General features: G+C 38.6%; 1 protein-coding gene across 3 annotated transcripts in view; it reads right to left on the bottom strand.

Annotated features, from left to right (window-relative positions):
- Nucleotides 1-20334, bottom strand: part of Map3k19 (mitogen-activated protein kinase kinase kinase 19) — a 60069-nt gene that overhangs the window by 31405 nt on the left and 8330 nt on the right. For all 3 annotated transcript variants that reach the window (XM_047545618.1, XM_047545619.1, XM_047545617.1), the window contains exons 3-6: nt 18643-18828; nt 16416-16570; nt 13926-14041; nt 12283-12398 (exon numbers count right to left, since the gene is read on the bottom strand). In XM_047545618.1, coding sequence (XP_047401574.1) covers nt 12283-12398; nt 13926-14041; nt 16416-16570; nt 18643-18828 — 573 coding nt within the window. The remainder of the gene's footprint in view (nt 1-12282; nt 12399-13925; nt 14042-16415; nt 16571-18642; nt 18829-20334) is intronic.

Here is a 20334-nt window from a genome sequence, read left to right on the forward strand (position 1 = left end):
CTCCAACCCCTGCCAATAATCTAAACTCTTTGTTCTCTAGACCTGCTACAGGGCTGAAGTCCTTGTAGAATTCACTGTATTCTCCATTATGCAAATGATTCCCTCTTCTATCTTGTTTTAGATCCCAGAACCACTGAGTGATAAATCCCATTTTTCCTTTCTTAATTTAATTTAATTGATTTTAAATGCATTTAGTAGCTTTCTTTTTTTTTTAAGATCAAAGATACTCTTCCTTTATCTTTTTTTAAAAGAATTTAACCTTTACTTATTTTATTTATTTGATTTTTAAGTGGTGGTGAGGATAGATCTCAGTACCTCACCTGTGCTAGACAAACACTCTACCACTGAGCTACAACCTCAGCCCAAGTAATTTTCTTAAAAGATGTATGTAGCTTAGTGGTAGAGTGCTTGCCTCGCATGTGTGAGGCACTGGGTTCTATCATCAGCACCACATTTAAAAAAAAATAAAGGTATTGCATCCACCTAAAACTAAAAAAATATTTTAAAAAAGATGTATAAGAAGTAAAAAACTCAAGAGTTCAGGTGTCTGAAAAAAGTGCCTTTATTCATTTCTAATATTCATTTACGAGTTTGGGTTTAAAAATCCTAGTTTGAAAATAATATTCGTTTGTCAGATATTTGAAGGCACTACTTTTAAGTATAACATTACTCAGAATAGTGCACATATCATGAGGGTATAGATTCATGAATTTTTATAAACCAAACACAGTTATGTAACCAGGACCCCAATCAAGTAAAAGAACACTATCAACATCACCTCCTTTGTGTTTTATATAGATGAAATAATCTATATGAAGTATTTACTCTTTTATGTCTGACTTTTTTGTTAAGCATGTGTTTGTGAGGTTCATCTGTATTGTTGCATGCCATTTAAAATAATCCATTTTCATTTGTGTATAGTTTCCCACTGTGTCAATACACCATAATTTATTTATCCTATTGTTGATAGTATTCGGTAGTTTCCATATTATGATAGTGCTGCTACATCATTCTAGTATGTATCTTTTGTAAACTTGTATATATTTCTACTGGATATGTACATACAGGTGGAATTGCTGGTTCATAGAGTATGCATATATTCAGGGTTTTTATTTTTGTAAAATCCTCAAAGTAGATTTTATTTATACATTTCTTCAAACAATTGTGAAATTTTAAAAAATTCCTCTCAAATTTGACAATTTAGGGGCAGCAGTGGGAACCAGGGGTCTTGGAAGAAAGCAAATATTAATATACTGGTGCTCCACTCGCTTGAGTATATTCAGTTTTAACAGACACTAACAAACAGCTTTCCAAAATGATTCCAACAATTCATTCTCTCAGAAGCAGTGCATGAGCATTCCAGTTGCTGTATATCCTTGCCAACACTTGGTATTTGCAACTTTAAAATTTTTAACCATTGTGGTGGGTGTGCAATATTATCACAATGTGGTTAAACATTACATTTATCCAATGACTAAAAGTTGATGTGTTTTATTGGCTACATGTGTGATCAAGAATTTTGCCCATTTTCTATTGGTTTATCCCCTACTGTCAGTATTTTTTATTTTAACCATTCTAATAAGTATGTAGTAGTATCTGCTGTGGCTTTAGTTTGTGTCTCCCTCATAATCAATGTTGAACACTTCATGTGTTTGTTTAGCATTAGTATAAATTGTTCAAGTCTTGCTCATTTTCTAAGTGGATTGATTGATTTCTTCCTATTAGATTTAGAGAATTCTTTATATATTCTGGATATGTGATTCACAAATATTTTCTCTTAGTCAATAAGAAGACTTGACATGTATTTCTAAATCCTTTAATCTTGTATCAAACATATTTTAAATTGTGATGAAGAGCAATTTATTCATTTTTTTTCTTTTATGGATCATAAATTTGGCCTTATACCTAAAAATTCTTTGCCCAACCCTAGGTCCTAAAACATTTATAGTTATTATGTTTTACATTTAGACTTATGACCATTTTCAGTTAATTTGTATAAAGTATGAGTTTTACATTGAGATATATATTTTTGTCTATTGATATCCAATTATTTCTGCATCATTCAAAAGCTCTTTCCTCCACTGAATTACTTTCACACATTTGTAAAACAAAGTTTGTTGAACTTCTTTCTTTAAATTAGCTTCTATTAATATAAGATGCATATTTTGCATTTTAACATCTTTGAAATCAGACATCTTACAACAACTGTCATAGTCAGGGTAGGGGGTGTAGCTTAGTGGTAAAGCCCTTGTCTAGCATCTGCAAAGCCCTGGCTCCATACTCAGGACTGAAGGAAAAAAAAAAGCCACAACTGTCATAGTCACATGCTATGACACTGTTATGTCATTTTCTATGGTATATTTGATGATATTTTATTTTATAATAGGTGGTTTCTTAGATTAAAGGAAACATGGTGGAATACATCGCTAAACCCAAGTGGTCATATTAGATGTCAGAAAGTGAACACAGAAGTGGTAAATGATTCGACAGCATGGAGAAAGGTAAAACTTAAATTGTCCACAAATGAGCTGTCAATGAGAAGCAAGATCATGTACCACAAGAACTACGGAAGAGCTCAGGAATTAGCAGCACCGGGTACTACAGAAGTTGGGAGTTAGCAGGAGGTTAGAAAAAGAGGGTTTGCTTGAAAGTGTGTATAAGGAGCAGGGAGGTCTCCAACATTCTACTTCACTGTTTGTAATCATGCCACTGCTCCACCTCCACCCCCAGAGAAGGCAGGAAGACTTAGTTAGGGATCATTTGAACTGGAAGGTCTAGACTTAGTGACAACATGCATGATGAAGAGTGGGAACAAGGTGTCAAAGTAGAAGCTTTAAGTCTGAATATTGGCAGAAAGACTGTATTCATCCTTCTTCCTGACCCAGGTCCTATCCAGCCTGCAGCCAATTTATACTCCTGAGTCAAAAGTTTGTAAGATCCTTTTCTGAAGATATTTAATGACCCTGGAGAATAGATCTACAGATACTGACATTTATAAGTCCCCCCAAAATCACTTCACTATCTGTGGGGTTTTCCGGGAACCCCAGCCTCGGGCATGGTCAAGATGGCGCCTGACGCTGAGCCAGAGGTGGCCAGCTATACAGTAAACAACCAGTGAATTCCAATAATTGGCTAGTTAATGATGTGACTAGGGCATGCCCCCCCCTCGTGCACCCATCCTGTTCCTGCAGCTGTCCACGTTTATCTCGTGTACTCTCCCCTGATTGACTGAAGTGTATATAAGTCTGGTGGGTGGGAGAGTAGGGGGAGAAGCTGAGGAAGGAAGGGGGAAGCTGAGGAAGGGACGGAAGAAGCGGAAGAACCGGCGGCGGCGACAGCAGCGAGAACGGAGCTGGAAGGAGGAAGTACGCGGGAGTGGAAGGAGCTGGGAAAAGGAAAGCTGAAAGTGCGAAGAAGCTAGGGGTAAGAGAAGCGTAGGAAAGAACCTGTGCACAATAAACTTCCAAAGCTTCAGACGTTTGCCGTGTCTCTCTCTGCGGGCAGAGGGGACGCGACAGCTGGTGCCGAAACCCGGGACTATAAAAGGGACAAGGTAAGATATCTTAAAAAAAAAAATTTTTTTAACAAGCTAAACCGGTTATAAAAAAGTCAAAAAAGGTAAACAGGTAAAAAAGTCAAAAAAGGTAAACAGGTAAAAAAGTCAAAAAAGGTAAACAGGTAAAAAAGTCAAAAAAGGTAAACAGGTAAAGAAGTCAAAAAAGGTAAACAGGTAAAGGAGAGGCGCCTCGACGTTCGCGGTAAAGCGACTATCCGGATACACGGAATGCGGTCCAATTAAAATAAAAATAAGGACACACGGAAGGTGGTCCGGTATCGGGACACGCCATCGGCGGTCCTGGCGCGTGGAACGCGGTCTAATTAAAGTGAAAGTAAAAACACGTTTGAAGCGGTCCTACGTGAAAAGCCGCTATAAAAATTTTAATGTGCACTTGATAGTTTTCCCTCCAGCAATCTTCTTGTTCCTGGTAGCTAGGCCACTGTTATTGTAATTACCATAACTAAAGCTATTCAAATTAGTAACAATGGGGTCTGAAACGTCTAAATTCAGAATGCAGTTACCCCTTAGGGAGTTATTGAAAAACCATGGAACCCCATTGAAGGAGAGGACAGCTAAAGTATTTCTTGATACTGTGGAAAGAATTTCCCCTTGGTTTTTGGAGGAGGGCCTTTTGAATACCCTACAGTGGGAACGGCTGGGGAAAGACCTTCGTATAGCAGATAGGCAAAATCCTTTGCCAGTAGGCACTATGGCTATTTGGTCTCTTGTTAAATCCTGTCTGCAAGATAAAAACAAAAAACCTTCACTCATTGAGCCTTTAGCTGAGGGAAGACAGGTTTTGGAAGAAATAAAAGAGGAGCGTTCATATCTTTCTCAAAATTCAGAAAAAGGAACTAACTCGGATGAAGAACTATCGGAAGGAGAATTATCGGGAGAGGAATTGGAAAAAAGAGTACAAAGATTAAAACTAGGTAAACAGCCCCCTCTAGTGTCCGTGTCGCCTAGTGCACCTCCCATAAATAGGGAACTCCCTCATGAAGCGTCCGGCTTCGGGTTACGCACAGAATGGAGTCATCTTGGATCTGTAGCGTATCCTGTTTTTGAGGATGCTCAAAATCAAAGATTCCACCAACCCCTAGACTTCAAAATAGTCAAGCAGTTAAAAGAGGCAGTTTGTACATATGGTCCTCAGTCAGCCTTTACTATAGCCTTGGTAGATACTTTGACATCATTAAACTTAGTGCCCCAGGACTGGACTAATCTTGCTAGGGCCGCTCTGTCTGGGGGACAGTACCTCATGTGGAAAACATCATGGCAAGAAATATCTACGGATACCGCCCGCCGGAATGCGGCAGCGGGAAATCCCCAGGTTGATAGGGACATGCTTATGGGTGTAGGACCGTATGAAACCCTTCAGGCACAGCTTAATTATCATCCAGCAGTCTATGCACAAATTGCCGTGGCTGCAACCAAGGCCTGGAAAACATTACAAGGAGCAGGAGATTTGCAGGGCCAGTTGTCAAAGGTAACTCAAGGGAATAATGAGCCCTATGCGGATTTCGTTGATAGGCTAATTCAGACGGCATCACGCATCTTTGGAGATGCAGAGCAAGCCATGCCCTTAGTAAAGCAACTGGCCTACGAACAAGCTAATAGGTGGTGTAGGGAGGCCATAAGACCATGGAGAAACAAAGACTTGTCCGCCTACTTAAAAGTGTGTAGAGATGTAAATGATACTTCGGCGCAGAGCGGTGCCTTTGTAGCAGCCATAGACAGACAAACCACCTTGTTATCTGCCGCACTTGCACAAGCCCAGGGGAGACCCCCTCAAAGAACTAATAAAGAGTCCTCAGGATCGTGTTTTGTGTGTGGACAGATGGGACATCTAAAAGCCACTTGTCCAAACAAAAGGCTGTTCCTTGCTCAAGGTGGGAACATCTATACAGGGAATAGTTCGGGAACCGGACCTGGGTTATGTCCAAGATGCAGAAAGGGAAGTCATTGGAGCAGTGCCTGTCAGTCTATTAGAGATAGGGAAGGTAATTTTTTAGGTTTAAATCCTAAACTTCAAAAAAACGGGAGACAGGGCCCTCCCCGGGGCCCGCAACAAATATACGGGGTAATTCAACAAGTTCCCCGACGGTGGTATCCTCCCACAGAGAAGGGGAGCGCAGGGCCACCTCAGGGAGTGCAGGATTGGACATCTGTGCCACCTCCAGACTCATATTAACCCCAGATATGGGGGTGCAGATGGTTGATACCGACTGGCATGAAAAAATCCCACAGAACAGTGTAGGGCTATTACTAGGTAGAGGTTCCTCAACACTAAAAGGACTTATAGTACACCCAGGGGTTATTGATCCTGATTTCACTGGACAAATAAAAGCCTTGGTCTCTTCACCAAAAGGAATTACGGTCATCTCTCCAGGGGATCGCATTGCACAAATGCTTATATTGCCCAGTCGACATTCTTTGTGGCCCAGTAAAAATACAAATAAAAGACAAGGAGGTTTTGGATCAACAGGAACCACTTTAATAAACCTTACTATGGATATGGAACAGAGGCCCCTCCTAAAATTAAAAGTGGGAAATGTGGAATTTACAGGTTTGTTAGATACAGGAGCAGACAAAAGTATTATCAGTGCAATGGTCTGGCCAAAGCACTGGCCATTGATCACAGCAGCTCAGAGCTTGAGAGGCTTAGGAGTAGCAGAAAGCCCCAATCAAAGTGCTTCTTCATTATCATGGAAAGATACAGAGGGACACACAGGTATATTTCAACCATATGTCTGTAATGTTCCTATTAGCCTATGGGGACGAGACGTCCTGCAGCAAATGGATATGAAACTCACCACTGACCAGATTTACCAAGGGACTCCTGTAAGAAATATGTTACAAAATATGGATTATGATGATAAAAAAGGATTAGGAAGACATAGCCAAGGATCTACCCAACCACTGCCTTTACCCCCACCAAAAAATGATTCTCATGGATTGGGTTTTTCCTAGGGGCCACTGATAAACCATCAATCCCTATAATATGGAAAGATGATAAGCCTCGCTGGATTCCACAGTGGCCCCTAACAAAAGAAAAGCTAGAGGCAGCTCATAAGTTAGTACAAGAGCAGGTACAAGCAGGTCATTTACAACATTCTACCTCTCCTTGGAATACTCCAATATTCTTAACAAAGAAAAAATCAGGAAAATGGAGGTTATTACATGATTTAAGAGCCATAAACGAACAAATGTACCCTATGGGACCCGTCCAATGTGGACTCCCTCTTGTTACTGCACTACCAAAAAATTGGCCTACTATTATTCTGGATTTAAAAGATTGCTTTTTCTCTATACCCTTACACAAAAATGATTGTTGGAGATTTGCCTTTACTTTGCCCTCTCTTAATCACACTCAGCCTGACCAGAGATTCGAATGGACTGTGTTGCCTCAAGGTATGGCTAACAGTCCTACTATATGTCAAGTATACGTAGATAAAGCGTTAACAACTACTAGACAAAAGTTTAAGAGATTGTTGATTTATCACTATATGGACGACATACTTATTTGCCATCCAGAAAAAGAAGTTTTGTTAGAAGCATTACAATTTATGACTCAAGCATTAGAAAAGAGAGGACTAATGATAGCCCCTGAAAAATTACAATTAGAGGAGATCCAAGAATATCTGGGTACAAGGCTCACTGCTACTACAGTCAGACCAATAAGGTTGACCATCAGGACAGATCAATTGAGTACCTTGAACGATTTTCAGAAACTCTTAGGTGACATTGACTGGATCAGATCCTATTTAAAATTATCCACAGGGGAATTAAAACCTTTATTCGATATATTAAAAGGTAATCCTGACTTGAATTCCCCTAGGAAACTTACTCCTGAAGCACGGATATCCTTACAGCTAGTAGAGAATAGACTTCAGCAGTGTTACGTTGATTGTTGTGATCCTACTCAACCATTAAGTTTAATCATAATCTCAGAAAAGCATACCCCTTTTGGCATAGTTTGGCAAGGAGGACCTCTGCAAAGTGTAAATCTCCCTAGCTCTCCAGCTAAAACATTGCAATCATATCCCCAAGCTATTGCTCAGGTAATATTCAAGGGAATAGAATCTTGCATTACTGTTTTTGGAATCCATCCGTCTATTATTGTAACTCCTTATTCCACTCAGCAAATTAAATGGCTAATTAATAATGATGATGATTGGTCAGTATTATATTGTACCACTTCAGCTCAGTTCGATAACCATTATCCCCAACATCCCTGGATTCAATTCTGTAAAAATACTCCCATAGTTTTTCCAAAAGTGACTAGTGTCCAGCCTCTTAAAGATTGTGTAACCATTTTTACTGATGGCTCCAAAAATGGAGTAGGTGCAGTACTTATCGGTAAACAACTTCACACCATAATAGTTCCACCCAACTCCGCACAGGTTACTGAACTTGCAGCTGTAATATTAGCCTTTAAATTAGCAGATAATCAGCCATTCAATCTTCTATCTGATAGCTTATATATCGTTAACGCTTTACAGGTTCTTGAGACGGTACCCCATATTTCTTCCATGTCCACGGTAGCTTCTTACTTTACTACACTACAAAACCTTATCCTACAGCGTAAACATCTATTCTATGTAGGACATATTAGAGCTCATTCTAATTTACCAGGACCTTTGACCAATGCTAATGACTTGGTAGATATGGCCACCAAATCAATTTTTGTTTTTTCCATAGAGGAACAAGCAAAACTCTTTCATGAAAAATTTCATGTAAATTCCACTACTTTGAGCAGAAAATTTCCTATATCTAAATGTATGGCTCGACAAATAGTAAAAAATTGTCAACATTGTGCTCCTTTAATCCCAGTGCAATCCTTTGGAGTTAACCCTAGGGGACTGCTGCCTGGCCATATTTGGCAGATGGATATAACCCATATTTCTGAATTTGGTACTGTTAAGTATGTACATGTGTCAGTAGACACTGCTTCAGGGGTCATTATGGCTTCTGCTCATTCTGGAGAAAAGGTAAAAGATGTCATTCAACACTGCCTACAAGCATTTGCTGGCTGGGGCATACCTAAAGTTATTAAAACAGATAATGGTCCTGCTTATACTTCCAAAAGCTTCCAGTTGTTTTTACAAACATTTAACATCCAATCAGTCACTGGCATCCCCTATAATCCTCAGGGACAGGGCATTGTGGAAAGAGCACATCTTACTTTAAAAAAATGTATAAATAAACAAAAAGGGGGAATAGGAGCCTCCTACAAGTCTCCTAAAGATAAACTTAATTTAGTTCTTTTCATTCTAAATTTCTTAACTCTGGATAGGGACGGCCATTCTGCAGCTGATCGACATTATAATCCCCATAATACTTCTCAAGTATGGGCAAAATGGAAAGATGTCCTGACAGGTTGTTGGAAAGGACCGGATCCAGTCCTTCGTTGGGTCCGAGGGTCTGTTTGTATTTTCCCACAGGATCAACAGACTCCAGTCTGGATTCCAGAAAGGCTGGTCAGAGTTTTACAGCATGCAAGTGATTCTGCTCCTCCTCACAATGGCGAGTCTGAGCCTTCCTCCAATAATGAAAACTCAGACGGAAAGGCAAACCCGGAACCTATGGGCCATTGTTAGCCTGGCCATATTTTTCATTTCTGACTAACATATTTTTTATCCTTCCTTTTCTTGTTTTTCACCAATCCTTCTACAAGTCTATCACTTCTACTGATGATTTTTCAGGTCATGCTGTTTTTGGTGACAAGGATATTTCTAGCCTTTCTTTGCCTTAACAGGAGAAATTCTGCACTTTGCCGTTGGAGTCATGCTACAGATCAGACCCAGAGTAGAGCAACTCGTTCTGCTGACCCTAGCTGTGATATTGCTTTTCCTCCTACGTCAGCTTGTGTATTTTCTCTTTTTTATGTTTCTACCAACTAACATTTCTAATAACACCTCTTAACTGTTCACTAACTGTGTCCTATCTCTCACAATACTGGAATGGTTCTTTTGCTACCTGTGCAATTTGCACATTTCTATCTTCCTACTAGTCCTAGTTTCTGTTGCAGATATAGAATTGCCAGTGCTATTATCAAGAAGCAGGGGAAGCTTTGACATTGCAACAGCCGTGATCACTGCCACCACAGTCCTTGCAGTAGCAGCATTGACATAACCACAACAACGATCATTCGGCCGAGAATGCAGTTGCAGCCTTTCAGACCATAGAGACTCTATCAGAGAGTGGACTCATTATAAGAACAAGTGGATGCTTTGCAAGAACTTTTGGGACTGGGATGCGTTTATTCCCTGAGAGCTGCTTTGTGTTACCCATGTTGTAACTCTATTGGGATGTATATTGTTTCTGTATTTGATATGGCTATAAGGTTCCTCTTCTGTTTATAGAATTGTCAAACAGTGGGCAAGCTTAGGAGCTATGGTGGTACCCCTCTGCCTTGGCCTTCTTCTCCTCATTCGTTTTGGCATGCATCTGCAAACTAGCCAATAGAGAGATCAAATTATTTTTCATCAGGCCATGACCGCCCTAAAGGCCGACAGCCCCCCATTAGTATGGCTCTTGATGCTGGATCGGTAGTCAAGGACGGGTAATGAAGTAGGTGGCTGTGTACCGACCTAAGACAGGAGCTGCAGCATGCTCTGCAGGCTCTGATGACGGGTAAGGACATATGCTGACCACTCAGCCTAAGACAGACACGGTCCCGAGCCTTAGTTTAATATTAAAGAAGGGGGATCTGTGGGGTTTTCCGGGAACCCCAGCCTCGGGCATGGTCAAGATGGCGCCTGACGCTGAGCCAGAGGTGGCCAGCTATACAGTAAACAACCAGTGAATTCCAATAATTGGCTAGTTAATGATGTGACTAGGGCATGCCCCCCCCTCGTGCACCCATCCTGTTCCTGCAGCTGTCCACGTTTATCTCGTGTACTCTCCCCTGATTGAAGTGTATATAAGTCTGGTGGGTGGGAGAGTAGGGGGAGAAGCTGAGGAAGGAAGGGGGAAGCTGAGGAAGGGATGGAAGAAGCGGAAGAACCGGCGGCGGCGACAGCAGCGAGAACGGAGCTGGAAGGAGGAAGTACGCGGGAGTGGAAGGAGCTGGGAAAAGGAAAGCTGAAAGTGCGAAGAAGCTAGGGGTAAGAGAAGCGTAGGAAAGAACCTGTGCACAATAAACTTCCAAAGCTTCAGACGTTTGCCGTGTCTCTCTCTGCGGGCAGAGGGGACGCGACAACTATCAAATCAACCCCAATAAAGCCCACCAATAGATAAACTGCATCATACATAGAGAACTTCTAGTCAGATTTTAGTGTCTCCTTTAATACGAATCAATAGTCAAAGATCTCCAGATATTTGAGGAAAATCTTCAATGTGAAAGATAGAGTTAACATAACAAAAAGGAAAGGAAAAAAAAAAAAGGAATGCACTTAAAATAGAGAACACAAATGAAAGGGAAGAAATATGTTTGTTTATTTATCTATCTTGAGACAGGGTCTTGCTATGTTACCCAGGCTCATCTTGAACTCCTGGTCTTAAGTGATTCTTCCATCTCAGCCCCAAGTACTGGGACTGCAGGTGCCCTGCTGGGAAAAATAACTTTAAATGTAATAAAGAAAAAAAATGAAAATTTCCCAGAACCAAAGAATATGAATTTTCAAATTTAAAGGGCTCATCTAGTTCCTGGATAATGACTAAGAAAGTCACCCAAAAGTATTATGAAATTTTAAAGTACAGGAGTTGTAAGAAGATCCTAAAAGCTGAAACGGAGGAAGTAGAGAGAGAGAGATAGAGAGAGACAGACAGACAGACACAGAGAGAAAATGAATGTACAAAGGATAGGAAACTAGAATGGCACCAGATTTCTTTCTTTCTTTTTCTTTTTTTTTTTTTTTTTTTTTTTTGGTGCAGTGCTAGGGATCAAACCCAGGGCCTCATGCAAGTCAAGCAAGCACTCTACCTCTGAGTTAAAACCCATTAGAGTCCTTAAAAACATCATTGGAAGCTGCAAAAATATGGGACAATGAAATACCTCTATGCTGAAAATATAAAATATTGTTGAAAAATTGAAGAAGATGTAAAGTAAATGGAATTATGTAGTATTTAGTATGAATTCAGCTGCAACAATCTTCTATGGTATTAAACACACACACACACACACACACACACACACACACACACACACACAGTTATGGATAGACTGAATGATTGTGTCCTACCAAGATTCGTATTTTTGAAATCCTAACTGCCAGAGTGATGGTATTAGGAAGTGAGACTTTGAGGAAGTAATTAGATCATAAGAATGGAGTCCTCATGGTGCTCTTATAAAAGCGATGCCGAGAGTTAGCTAGCTGTGACTCTGCCATGTGAGGATACCATAAGAAACTGGCAGTCCGCAACCTGAAAGACAGCCCTCACCAGAACCCAACCAGGATGGCACCCTGATCTTAAACTTTCAGCCTCCAAAACTGTGAAAAATGAATTTCTGTTGTTTATAAGCCACCCAGTTTATGACACTTTGTTATAGCAGTTTAAGATAACACACACACACACACACACACACACACACACACGCACATTATACATGAGACTCAAAATTGACTAATTACTACTCTAGAGTAAACTTGAAATAGTGTCTTACTTATTGCGCTTTACATTTTTAATGATTACATTAAAATACAATTATATGATTATTACAAAGTATCTGAGCCTCACAAATGAAGTGGCAGTTTGTTTCTTTAAAAGGAGCATCTTACCTCACTGCTGCTGACGCTTTGCAAGATTATGTTTTGATTTTTGGTAATTGTCATCATATCCGTTGGAGAAGAGTTTGTATCATGACAGATGTCAAGCAATGATTCAGCATGTTTTTCTGTCAAAAAGAGACATAATACTGTGTTTTGATAAGATTAATCTCCAAAAAATTCACAGGATGATATGGTTCTAGTTTTTAAAATCAGCTCCATCTTGTCAAATTTTCCTGAAGCATTGGGACAGGATCTCAATGAGACTTCAGCAGTAATTTTCACAAGAAGAGATGTGGAACAACAGGAATTCATAGAATGAATGGATTAAAACTTTTTTAAAGGCCTTGGTGGTAACTGCTATCATTCAAGGATAAAGAAATAAACAAGTATCTTGAGTTTTTGAGCAAGTGAAATACTTAAGTTAAAGTTCAATCAACATTTGAGTACCTATTGACCCTTAAATTCTATGAAGAATTAAAGTTACCAAGAGTCAGATTTTGGTTCGACATTAACCAAATCAATTCATATATAATGTCTACATCCTCATTGCAACCCCTCTGGGGTGTTAGGATATGAAAAAGAGCTTTTCAACCATTCAAACATCAGCTCTTGGCTCAGTGTTGGGAAGTCCTCTTCTCCAGAGAGCCATGAATGGAGGAAGGACATCTGTTCTTCACCTTTCAGAAGGATGACCCCTCACTTGAACTTCCACTGGTAGGTTGTTGGAGAAAAATCTATTCCAGTGATTCTGGGACACTTCTGTGCATGGGTCAGAATAGTGAAGACTTCATGCTGCCTCTGAACATACTGTTTTTTCCTTCTCTGAATTTCCATACTGCCCTGTAGCATTCATGGAGAATAAGGATGATCTCAACACAACCTAACAACTGAAATGAGTAATACAAGGATTTACAGAGCATCCTGTAATTTTAAAATCTTAGATGACACAACTTTCTTCTTTAGTGGGTGGAAGGGGAGACATTGTGAGGTTAAGTAGTGATCCACTATTATCCCTTCAAACATTTGGGGTTCACTGGTTTGTTTTAGGCAAAGTAACTAAGTGAAACCCTAAACACTGAGCACAAAATCACATTTGATCTACAGTTGCCAAGAACAAAGGCACTCAGCTACTCCAAGCACACTTGCCTTCTAGCACTTGAAGTCACATTGAATTGGTAGAGTTCTGAGTACCATAGACTCCCAATTATTACCGAGGGACATTGCTCTTGTATGCATCCCCCTTCTTCTATCCTGACATCTTCAAAAAAGCCTGGGCTCTATCAATGAAATGAACATTTTCCTGTGGCTCTTCCAGTTATCTTGATACTGAAACAAAATTGAACATGTGACCTGCCCTTAGACCTTCCATTTCTTCACCACATTTTCCTTCTTTATTCTTTGTAATGTATCTTCTTCCTCCAGGTTGCTACTGAGACTTCTCACTTCTTCCCCATGTCTGCCCTGGAATCTCTTTCCCAATTTGACATTGTTTCTTAGCACTCTTCAGAGCAACAAGTCCTGGTCCTTGGAGAGTAACTGCTCAATAAAGAGTCATTATTTAAATATGTTCATCAAAAAGATGTAGAAAAAGAAAGACTCAGAACAGGCATTTTTCAGTTGGAGAATGATGCATGTGGAAAAGAAATATTTACCTGGTTTTGGCATAGAATTCATTAGAATGTCCAGTAACTGCTGTTTCTTCAAACTTTCTATTTGCGATACATAATGTACTGCTGATTTTCCACTAAAATCACAGAGTTTAGGATCTCTAGGAAGAATAGAATCAATATCAAAGTTTATTTAGTCAAATATTTTGTTGAAAAAGAAAACAAATATGGCAGGGAAAAACATCAAGATCAAATAAATAAAAAGCAATCCTGCAGGGCTAGAGATGTTACACAGTAGTAGCACAGTGGTAGAGTGCTTGCTCAAAAGTGTGAGGCCCTGGGTTCAATCCCCAGCACCACCAAGAAAAAAAAAAGGTAATCTTACAAAGTGAGAATAATAATAATGATTTCAAAATGTATATGTGAGACAGAGGGTGATGATTTTTCAAGATTTAAAATAGGAGGAATATTCTCTTTATCTTACTCTCACCCTCATTCTAAAGATTCTAAGATTCTAAGATTTGTAGAACATTTCCAGCTTTGGGCAAAAATTCTCATAATTCAAGGGTGCATAAATTAAGAAAAGATAAAACTGTTTTATCATCCTAGATAGTTACATTCATTTTTTTTTTCTTTCCAAAGCTTTAGTTAATTGCTGGCTTTTTTCTAAATGCTAACAGCTAGCTCTTTCATCATTCACAATAGTGGAATTGCACAGAATCTGCCTTTCAAATTAAACTAGGACACACATTCACAAACAAACTAGGGCTGGGGGTGTAGCTCAGTGGTAGAGTGTTTCCTCAGCATATCCGTGGCCCTGGGTTCAATCCCCAACATGACAAAACAAAACAAAAGAAAATTAATTATGCTTTTTTCACAGGCTTGTGGTTGAGTGGAGCCATCTTGTCATAATATCCAAAGGGTCCCTTTGCACAAGGTCATTTCATTCCTCCTTCCCTTGTCCCATAGTTGTTAGGCTAAAGCAGCTGGTATTAGGGCTTTTTGAAATAACACAAATATCTTCTTATCCTCTCCATGCTGTACTGAATCCTAGCTTTTGATATTGGCTCACAGAGATCCAAAGGGAGTCTATAAACAAATTATAGTGTGGTAAACAACTCTCTTTATTCTTTGCATTCTAGGACAAGGAGCAAATTGATCATGGTCTCCAACCTATAACCTTCCAATTTGAGTCTCTTTGTCATCATGGATACAGTAACAAGTTAGGAGTTGCAACACAGTATTTTCTTGGCAAAGTTCATAATTCCAAAAGAAATAGCATAGGACCAAGAATTGGGGGCTGCCACTGCTTTGATATGCAACTCTAAGCAAGTCACTCTGTTTGGAATCTCAGTTTGCTCATCTGTCTGAACTAGTGTTTCTCCACTAGTTCCTGTATTCTGGGTCCCAATGACCTGTTGAATACCATCGTGTGTAGGGTGTCCAGTAATCTGCATTTTTAACAATCACTCAATTTCTTTTTTTTTATTTAAATTTTTATTTTTACAGACTGTATTTTGATTCATTATACACAAATGGGGTGTAACTTTTCATTTCTCTGGTCATACACAATGTAGATTCACACCATTCATGTAATCATACATATAAATATAGGGTAATACTGTCTGAATTACTCAATTTATTAACACTAAAGTTTGAGGTAGCCTCAAAATTTCATTTTCATTTCATTGTGCTGATACTTTTATTATAATTCATGTCATTGACCATACTTTTCTTCTTGAAGCTCCTTCCTCTTTTTTGTTTTTAAACAAAATTCATATGAAATACTGAGAAAGAGCTGGGCCATCTGTTCTTATCTGATGACAAGATATCTAGGTACTAGCCATAGAAACTGCAATTCTAACATGAGAGACTCTTAATTAACCCTCCCCTTTTTAAAAGGTAATTGCCAAACTCCCACCTTCTAGAAGAGCATTTGGTATATAGTTATTTTCAGATAACTGAAAATCACAATAAATTGCTTTTGATAGATTGACAATGATTTTCGAAATAATTAATGACATCTTGGAGGTAGGCAGCTGCATGGTCAAGAATTATTTGACATTCCCAGTAACTACCAAAATAGTAAGTATTTAAACAAATGAAGAGCTGGCTGGGCGCAGTGGTACATACTTGTTATCCCAACTACTCAGAAGGTTGAGACAGGAGGATCACAAGTTGGAGGCCAGTCTCAGCAACTTGGTGAGGACCTAAGCAACTTAGTGGGACCATGTCTCAAAATAAAAAATAAAAAGGACTGGAGATATAGCTCAATGGTAAAGTGCTCCTGGGTTCAATCCCCAGTACCCAACCCTCTCAAAACAAACAAACAAAACCAAAGAGTTGGATATCTTAAGAATAATAGATAAGCAGTTGTAATACCTTTCCTTTGCAATTGTCAGTTTTTGGATGATGCATGTGCATTTAATGTATATAAGGGAAGACAATCTGTATGTCTATGTTCACATGTGATTTCTGTAAATAACAATGATATAGATGCCTTTCAACTAGTGCTGACTGACCACTAATACTCACGCGCCATGCCTAAGGAGCTTCAACAGAACTTCCTCTGGTCTATAGACGGTTAGCATGTCAAGATTCTCAAACAGGTCCACATCTCTCACAGCCAGCATCAGAGGGGTTAAGCCATGTTGGTTTGGAAAATTTATATCCAGGAACTCTTCAGATGCCTTTAAAAATAAGAGGTCTTATTTCTGTTGTTTTACTGCATGCCTATTTATACTAATCTTTGCACTTGGCTAACTTCTCACTTTAACTAACTTCCTTCCTTCCTTTCTCTCTTTTTTATTTTATTTTTGTGCTGAGGATTGAATCCAAGGCCTCTTTTATAAGCATATGCACTGTGACTGAGTTACAACCCCAGCCTTAGCTTCAATATATTCTTTCTCAAAATCTATCTGAGAGGGAGCTGAAAAGGTGAAAGAATACAAGCCTGACAGACAGACAGACCTGGGTTTCAGCCTTCCCTCTGTTAGCTGGTTATTTAACCTCCCTGCTAGATTATATCACAGACACCTGGTTGTATGGTTGATAAAATCAACCCTTGATAAAATAAGGGATGCCAGTTAAATGATGAATAACTTTCATTTGGGACACACTTATATTAAAAAAGTATTTGCTGTTTATTCAGTTTAACTGGATCTCCTGTATCTTTATTTGCAAAATCTACCAGCCCTATACTTGCTGACCTTCAGAGTCTTCTGCTGTACACCTGGAATAATAACAACTTTTTTGCAGAGTTATTTTGATAATTAGAGACAAAATATGAAAAGCACTTAGCAGAGTGTCTGACACATAGTAGTATTCAATAAACACTTACTGAATCAATGAATAATTTACAATAATAAAGCAGTTCACTTAACTGTATTTATATAGTCAAACACAATGGGTTTAGTGTTAGTTGCTTTCATGAAAGTAAAATTTAATTGACACAGTTCAGAACTGAGTTGGCTATTGGAATGCCAAAATATCCAAATTGCTCATTTTATAGACCAAGGTAACTCACTAATTTCCATCTCTATTTCACTTTATGCCATCAGTATAGTCACTGTTTCTATCTCAGCTTCTCTAGGGACAAAATAGAGATAATGATATTACTTCAGCAGGGTGCTGTGGGAATTAATTAGTTAATATTTTTTTTCTGTCGCTGAAAAGAAATTGCCTCTTATATGAATGTTTATTATTAGTTAGAACCAGCATGAAAGTTTTAAGCTGACAATAGTCTTGCAGAAGCACATTAATTTAGCTTCTGTTGATTAAGCTCTAGATTCAGTTATAGGCTCTAGTTTCTTAAAGCTTGGTTGCTAATCTTTAGGGGTGAAAAATGTGGTTATGAAAACAGACATTGGATTATAATTACAACTGCTGAGAATAACATTAAAATAAAATGTATTGTGTTTAAAAAAAATTTCCAAGCCTCATTGATGATGCATGGCAATTTCAGACTATCATTTAGTACAACAAACGAATTTAAAGTATCCTTTGGTTTTGTTCTAGCTATCCTTGAACTGTACATGACTGGAATATCTTTCATTATTTCTTTATCTGTTTGTGTCTTTATCATAAGGGATTAGAAGAAACTGTTTCCTAGCAGCAATTGATTTTCTTTCAGTTGGAAGGTCACGTGGGCCTGACAGTATCTTTGAAGGTAAATGCCAAGAGCAGGCAGTTGCCAGTCACCAATAATTAATGTCCTTAGTTATGCATATGATTTCATAGTGCACTCTGGGAAAAAGAATCTATAGGTAGAAAATCTAAACTAGAGGATCGGTACCCCCCCAAAGACGACATTTAAAAAATATGTCCTCTTAAGTCCTTTAGTCACAACTAAATATTATGCAAGGCTTAGGCTGTCTCATTCCTTTTTCAGAATAAAGGTAATAACTGCAACTGGTCCAAAGGGATCTAAACAGCAACTGTACAAATGGCAATGATGTCAAGGGAACTCCTCTGAGCAAGTTGACAGTAGTCCTCTGGAGGCTTCCTGGGAGCATATCATTTCCCAGTGGGCTGCATGACTTCTTCTAGCATTCTGCTGAAGGACTATGTTCTTTTATTAACTTGTTTTCCACCTCAGCCTCCTGTCTGATCCTGTTTCTTTCTTGTATTCCCTGCATGGAACTTTTTGGAATTGCATTTGAAAATAACTTGTTTCTCTTTAAAAGGAATCATATATAGTCTGTGCTCTTTTTATCACCTGTCTACCCATCCAAAGGTTGAAATAAACATCAGTTTAACTAACCAGTAAGTGTTGAAGTTTTTCAAGATCACCTTGCCATGAACTTTGTAGAAGTTTCATTTGGGGATCCTGGATTCCACTGACCAAGATTTGTCTTTGGATATCACGGTTGGCTACATGGATCGCAGTTTGGTTGCTGTAATTGCAAAGGGTAACATCTGCTCCCTTTTCCAGAAGAAATCCAACAACCTGCAGCACAACAACATTTTTAATTTCATATTTTTGTGTACTAAAGCAGTTTCAGATCTGGGTAGAAAACTGATCTGAATCAGGTGTGACTCTGATTCATGGAATAGGAAAGGAAAATTAGAAGGGAATAAAAATGGAGGAGTACAGATTGTGGGTGTGGCTTATTGGTAGAATGCTTGCATAGCATGCATAATACCTGAGGTACAAGAAAAAAAAAAAAAACAGGATTGATTTAGATGTTGATGACTGCCACTTGCCTTCTTAAATTTTGGAAATAAAAATTTCTGTCATATGGATGCTTTCTTCGTACTACTTTTTTTTGCTAGACTAGAGATCTGTGATTGTATTATGCTAAAACCACACACAATATTGAAGTTTTATAAGTCTATAATTTAGAATATAAACCCAAATATTCAGATTTATATATTCTTTAATGCTACAAATATCCCTGAAAGTGTTTCTAGGAGAAATAAAATCTAATTCCAAATAGTTAATTGATAATTTATTCAACAGATATGAATCAGGTGCCCAGTGTGCATAGAGAACTCTCCTTGGTGCTGAGCCTCTAAAAATGACAAGTACCAGCCTTCAGTGAATTTAGTTTAGTGTGGAACAGAGGCAGATAAAAAAGGAAATTCCAAGTGCTTGGGAGGGTTATTGGCTAAATTATATTGTTATATTGTGTACATGTATGAATATGTAACAACAAATCCCCAAATCCCACCATTATGTACAACTGTAGTACCCATTAAAAAATGTGGGGAAAAGGCATTTACAACACAGTGGGATAAATGTAAAGATAGAGTGACTAGAGGAGGCAGAAGTGGAGTACACTTAGAAGAAACCAATAGAGCTGTCTTAGGAAGTCCAGAAAGACTGGGAGGAAGTGATGTTTAAATTGAGACCCCAGGAATTAGACTCATTTAACAAGACAGAGACTGGGAGAAAGATTATTTCAAGCAAGGGAAGCTATATGAATAAAGGTCTGTGAACAAGAGGAAAAGTACCATTCAAACTCTAGAAGGAATTGCATACGATTGGAGCTCAGGCTAGAAGGAAGGAAGGAGATGTGGATGGAATATTATTTGGTTATAAAAAGTAGAGATTGATACTTACTAACAACATGAATGAATGTTGAAAATATTATGCTATGTGAAAGAAGCCAATCACCAAAGACCACATACTATTTAATTCCATTTATATGAAACCCCAGAATAGGAAAAGCTACAGAGACAAAAATTAGATTAATGATTGCTTAGGCATGTGGTGAGTAGTTTGGGGAAAGGATAATTGGGAACAGCAAAAGGGCACAGGGGTTGTGTCACTGTCTTGGGGGTGATGGTGTTTCTTTTGAGGTGATGAAAATGTTCTAAAATTTTTACTATGGTGATTATTGCACACTCATGTATTAGAATCCATTGCACATTCCAATATTAGAATCCAATGAATTACATACTTTAAATGGGTAAATTGTGTGGTACATGAATTATATTTCAATAAAGATGT

The sequence above is a fragment of the Sciurus carolinensis genome, chromosome 3 (genome assembly GCF_902686445.1).
Source record: "Sciurus carolinensis chromosome 3, mSciCar1.2, whole genome shotgun sequence".
In the NCBI taxonomy this organism is placed as follows: domain Eukaryota; kingdom Metazoa; phylum Chordata; class Mammalia; order Rodentia; family Sciuridae; genus Sciurus; species Sciurus carolinensis.